Genomic DNA, 6,378 nt, shown 5'->3' on the forward strand with positions numbered 1-6,378 from the left:
GGAAAGTAATATACTACAAAATAGTAATAATATTACTTTTCAAAAGAGTAACGAGTAATAAGTAATATACTACTTTGTTTTTGTAACGAGCCCAACACTCTCTCTCTCACACACACACACACACACACACGCACACACACACCGCGCACACACACACGCACACACACACACACACACACTTTGTGAGTGCACATAGAATAGAATAGAATAGAATGATAGTGATCGTCCTCTTGCCCACTTAACTGAAGGGGAATGCTGCATTATCTATCTACTATGTTAGCATGTGTATAACTGACTGTGTGTGTGTGTGTGTGTATGTGTGTGTGTGTGTGTGTAGGAGTCCTGACGCCATGAAGGCAGCCAGTGAGGAGGTGAAGAGGGTTCTGGATAGTTCTGGTCAGAAGCCCGACCCCTGCAGGCCCACCCTGAGCCTGAGCAGAGAGGAGCTGGACAACATGCCTGTCCTGGGTAAGACAAGATCTGGAAACACACACACACGCTCTGGAAACACACACACACACGCTCTGAAAACACACACACACACACGCTCTGAAAAACACACACACACGCTCTGGAAAAAACACACACACACACGCTCTGAAAAACACACACATGCTATGAAAAACGCACACACACATGCTCTGAAAAACACACACACACACGCTCTGAAAACACACACACATGCTATGAAAAACACACACACACGCTCTGGAAAAAACACACACACACGCTCTGGAAACACACACACATGATCCATGATCTCTGAATCACTCCATCCTAGCCTGGCAGTGAACAGGACTGAGGTCATTATGTACACATTGGTACATCCTCCCATCCTCCCTACTTGGCCCTGGTTTGTTGTCTGTGTGCCATGACAGCTACAGATTCAGTTTCAGTTTGTTGGAAATGTGTTGTACAGTATGTGTGCCACACTAGTTCTGCCATAATGCACACTGAAGCCATGACACCTCAGCCCTAAGCTCCTCCCCTCCTGGTGACTCCTCCCCCTGCAGACAGCATCATCAAGGAGGCCATGCGTCTGTCCAGCGCCTCCCTCAACATCCGGGTCGCTAAGGAAAACTTCCTGCTCCACCTCGACAATCAAGAGTCCTACCACATACGCAAGGATGACGTCATCGCCCTCTACCCCCCCCTGGTGCACTTTGACCCTGAGATCTACGAAGACCCCCAGGTGAGCGACACAAATAGAGAATAGAAGTAGAATAAAATCATGCGTTGTGCCCTTGAGGGAAATAATTTTTGCTTAAAGAGAACGATGACAAACAGTATTTATGTGGGGCCCTTTTATGGACAGAACCAAAACCTCTAACTGTGTCTCCTCTTCTCTCTCTCTCTCTCTCTCTCTCTCTCCTCCCCTCACTCCAGGAGTACAAGTACAACCGCTACCTGGACGAGAATGGTCAGGAGAAGACCGCCTTCTTCAGGGAAGGCCGCAGGCTGAGGTACTACTACATGCCCTTCGGCTCGGGAGTCACCAAGTGTCCCGGGAGGTTCTTCGCCATCCACGAGATCAAGCAGTTCCTGGCGCTGATGCTCTCCTACTTCCACATGGAGCTGCTCGACCCCGCCGTTAAGGTCCCGCCCCTCGACCAGTCGCGCGCCGGCCTCGGCATCCTCCAGCCCACCTACGATGTAGACTTCAGGTACAAGCTGAAGACCCAGTAGAAAGCAGCAAAGACTGACTACACACTGAGACGTGGTTCTCTCCGGACTGTGTGAATAACCAGATGTAAATAGTGTATATTTGTGACGTGAAGCCATCATTCTGTAAATAACTGGAACCATGATACTGTATGTGTTGTTGATGTAGCTTTGGTGTATGTTTCAATGTGTTGCTGAGAGAAACTGGATTACTGACAGAGAATGGCAGTTTGAAGTATAGAGTAACAGAGGTTCTTCAGTCAGCCTACCAGGGACCTTTCAGACAGGCACTGACATGCACAGAGTTCAGAAATGTCCTACATACTGTATAAGAAAACCTCCACCTCTTCGAAGTCCACCTCTGTCACACAAGCACATTTCTCAATGTGGGTTCAGATTTCAAAAGCTGCATGAATGGAGCTCTCGTTATTAATGTTAATCAGTAATATTTACTGTGTTTACCTTGTAATCACTGTAGTAACCTTGATGAGTTGTTCTCCTTAGCCTTTGAACCCTGACGCGCTTCCACATTTCAGGCTTCTGTAAAATACCTTCTTTATCAGTGAAGCTGCACTCAGCTGACGTACTCACTTTCTGCACTGTGTAACTCCAAGAGATACGGTAGATGGATGTTCTCTTAGAAAACAAGGTGATACTTGTAGAACTGTCAAGGGTTCCTCAGTAGTCAATGGTCACTCCCAAGAAGGAGAACCCTTTGATGGTTTCAGGTATTTCAAAAACATAATCAAAATACGGTTCTAACCATTTCACCAACACAAGGTTCCACCAGGAACCAAGAAGAGATATTTCAGAGGGTCCTCCCAATTGAGAAAATGTATGGTTTGACTGTACTGTGAATCCATGACGGATTCTCTATCTCTCCCCGGAGAGCACAAGGAAAATAAATATATATTTATAATGTGATGTTTGTTTTGTATGTTCTGTATGAAAAACATCTATAAAAATCAATACATCTGTACAGCGGTTTGTGTATGTATGTGTGTTCAGAAGTTATTCAATCATTCAAGCATGGCTCAGCCTACACAGTCTCACACACTTCTGAAGTGGTTGGGAGTCAGTTAGCTAGAGGGTCTTCAGTAGCCTACACTTCAACCCATCAACCCAGGATCTCCACTCCATATATTAAAACAGGCGATGTCATTCCAACATGACGCGTCCTGACGAATTACGCGATCATGAAGTTGTAGTGCCTCTATCTGACGTGAGACAATGGGTCTAGGCTAGGCCGGGACGAGGTTAGGCTGCGACAAGTCAATAGGACAATCTAGTCTGAGATTCACTCAGGTAGGAGATCCCTTCTTCATCAGACATCAACCCTGTATCTCCAGAAGGCTACTTCGTCCTGAAAGGGGAAAGCAGGTGCTCTAATTTTCAGGAATCAACGTACAGTATAGAGTCTTTGTTGTGAAATGCCACAAAAGTATGTTTTTGTCTTAGGCGTAGAGTGTTCCAGAGGACTCAGGTTGAACCTCAGTACAGCATCTGCTTGGTTTGGGTTCGACCCTCAGAACCAGATGTTAGCTCCACATTCCAGACAGACAAGGATGCAGACGTCTAAACTATGGCCATGCTGTAGCCATGCTCTGCCCTGTGACCTGCAGCCAGTAAGATGGACTGTTAATGGATTGAGATGAGGGAATGAATCAATGGATTAGGAGATGGATGCTGTATATGCCTCTGGAGCGGGTGAGTGGAAGACGATAAGGATACAGTATATTGGACCAGCTCAGAGATATGCTGCAGATAGGATTATGTGTACAGTATGATTACTTGATATACGTGTGATAGTGTGTGCATAGCGGTAGACACTGAGGGTGGAGATAGGAGAGGTGTGTGTGTGTGTGTGTGTGTGTGTGTCTCTACAGTGGTCAAGGCCATCAGAGTTGACGTCAGTGTGTGTGTGTGTGTGTGTGTGTGTGTGTGTGTGTGTGTGTATAAGTGTGTGTAATCTGCCCATGCATGCTTGTACCTACCTGTCAGCAGGTTGGTCAGCATGATAGTAGATTGACCCATGGTAACCCCGCTGACAGTGTCATTGTGACAAGTGTCTGGCTAAGACGTCAACCAGGGGCCATTCTACAATCAGATCTTTAGAGGTACTCAGCCCCTAGAGCTCAAAATGTGCCAATGTGCACACATAACTGCATGTGTCTCCCCTTCACTGAAAATAACACACAAACATATTAGATTCAACTAAAGATTAGATAAAGCAAACAGAGTGTTTGTAATGTAAATAGATGTAAGAGGAGGCTCCCCATTTGATAACAGTACTCAGGCCCGTGGCCAGCCTTGTGGAAGGGAGGGGTTAGTTTTTTCAAAAAGTGGACATTATCGCTATTTATATTGTCGCGCGACTTGTTGGGGGGGGTGCGGACAGATGTTTTGTATTTTGATTGATGTGCGAATTGTTGACGCTGGGGGGGGGGGGAAGCAGACAGATATTTTGCATTTTCATTGTAGCGCGAGTTGTTGACGGGGGGAGACTTTTGCCCTGAATTCTGGACCTTTTGCCCGGAATTCTGGACCTTTGGTCGTGAGGGTGGGGTTTGTTCAATCCACCCGACCCCCCCCCCTGGCTACGGGCCTGGGATATACAGCAGAGCTGGGGTGTGGAGGCTTGGCAGGCTGAAGAACATCCTTCGTAAGAAGGAACCCATTGATAATCGCTATGGAAAGGTACATTACAAGACACACCCTGGGTTGGGCGAGAGCAGGGGAGGATGACCGACCCACAGGACAGACCATTGTGATGACCACCCATCACGGACAATCAACTATGGAACAGCTAAGCGATTTATCTCGGGTCTACAGGTGTGAGAAGACATGGAAAATTGAGAAGGGTCTGAAGATACACCAGGCAAGGATGAAGTGCTTGCAACCTAAATCTAATGTTCAACGCACAGGGCAACCTGGTGAGACGGAGGAGAGGCAGGAGACCAGCCACAGACCTGGGAATCTCCAGGTACATGTTGAAGAGGGGGGCGGGGCCAGCGTCGCTGATGTGTCGGAGGAGATGGGGCACCTGAGAGATAGAAAGTGCTCAGGATACCGGACGACCTGGGCAGAACACCTGTGCAGGAGAGGTACGGAACGAACGAGTGAATTGGCCTGCAGCAGTGGCAAGGAAGGAGTGGGAGATGTTCAATCAAGATGTGGATCAGGTGCTGGAAGCAACATTGGCAGGGAATGTAGGGAAGAAGCTCAAGGCCATGGCCTCTGGTACATAGGTGCTGCTCGCTCTGGAAAGGAAGAGCTAAAAGTCAGAATAAACACCCAGCCGAGTGAAAACAGACGCCTGAAGGAGATAGTAATCCTTAGAGGAGATCTGTGGAGGCTGGAGAAGGTGTTTGATGAAGCATCAGCAGAAGAGAAACCAACACTCACGGAAATCCGAGACAACTCCGAGAGAGCGCATTAAGATCTTGCAGCGAGCTCAGTGTCATCGCAGGGACAGGAAGCGACGAATGAAGGAAAGAGCGGACTTCACCAAGAACCCTTCAAATATCTGTCAAAACTGCTAGGTGACAAAAATCCAGGGGAGCTGAAAGCAACAAAAGAGGAGGTGGAGGAGCACCTTCGTCAGGTCCACAATGACCCCAGAAGGGAGGACCGCTTGGATGAGATGGAGAAGCTCATCAAATCAGCAGAACCAACTATCCCCTTCATAGTTGAGGAACCACGCTGGCCGGAAGTGAACACCTTTCTCAAGAAAGCCAGAGCAAAAACAGCCCCAGGGCCCAATGGCATCCCATACAAGGTGTACAAATGTTGCAAAAGGCTCAGGAAATTACTCTGGAAGTTACCGAGAATGGCATGGAGGAAGGACTTCCTTGCTGACGGTTGGTTCTAGTGGACAATTCCAATTGTCGGAAGATTTGTTGAGGGGGGGGGGGGGGTGCTAGCGGACAATTCCGATTGTCAGGAGATATGTTGAGGGTGGGGGGGGTTCTAGCGGAGATTTGTGCGCCTCTAGTGCCTCGGTGCCCTAGGCAATTGCCTTGTATACCAAGTGCATGCGCTGCCCCTGGTTGTTGCTGAAGGGTGCTTCATCCCATAAGAAGAAAATTCGACAGTGATCTGGCAATTTTGTCTCCCTCTTCAATGTAGAAGGGAAGATCTTCCTTAGGATTCTGGGATGCTGACCACCTTCATGTTGGACAATAGCTACTGTATTTAGACACTTCTGTCCAAAAAGGTGGAGTTCCAGGGGCATCTGGCTGTCTCGAGCACTCCAGCATGATCACCAAGATCATTGAAGATGCGAGAAGGAACCATGGTGACCTGTGGCTACACCTAACAAACGCCTAAGGGACGATGCCCTTCAAACTAGTGGAGTTAATGCTGAAGACATACCATGTACCAGAACGATTCCAGAAGCTCCTGCAGTGCTACTTCGACAACTCCAATATGTGTTTCACCTGCGGAAACTTCACCACTGACTGGCAGAGGCTAGAGGTGAGTATTGTCACTGGTTGCACAATGTCAGTGATCCTGTTTTCCGCAGCGATGAACCTTGTCGTCAAGTCAGCAGAGAAGTTACGTTGGGGTGCAGTACAGGCAAGCGACAACCAACAGGCGGCCATTAGAGCATTCATGCAAAACCTTACCATCACAGCTAAATAAGTACTGGAAGGGAGATGGATCTCAGAGGACTTGGTTGAGCTCACTGATTGGGCAAGGATCAGGGGCAGAATG

General features: G+C 47.9%; 1 protein-coding gene across 1 annotated transcript in view; it reads left to right on the forward strand.

Annotated features, from left to right (window-relative positions):
* Positions 1-2,580, forward strand: part of cyp7a1 (cytochrome P450, family 7, subfamily A, polypeptide 1) — an 8,068-nt gene extending 5,488 nt beyond the window's left edge. The window contains exons 4-6 of the mRNA XM_084458433.1: positions 338-468; positions 1,014-1,192; positions 1,387-2,580. Coding sequence (XP_084314559.1) covers positions 338-468; positions 1,014-1,192; positions 1,387-1,686 — 610 coding nt within the window. The 3' untranslated portion in view covers positions 1,687-2,580. The remainder of the gene's footprint in view (positions 1-337; positions 469-1,013; positions 1,193-1,386) is intronic.
* The last annotated feature ends 3,798 nt before the right edge of the window (positions 2,581-6,378 follow it).

Source organism: Borostomias antarcticus (genome assembly GCF_949987555.1).
Source record: "Borostomias antarcticus genome assembly, chromosome: 24".
In the NCBI taxonomy this organism is placed as follows: domain Eukaryota; kingdom Metazoa; phylum Chordata; class Actinopteri; order Stomiiformes; family Stomiidae; genus Borostomias; species Borostomias antarcticus.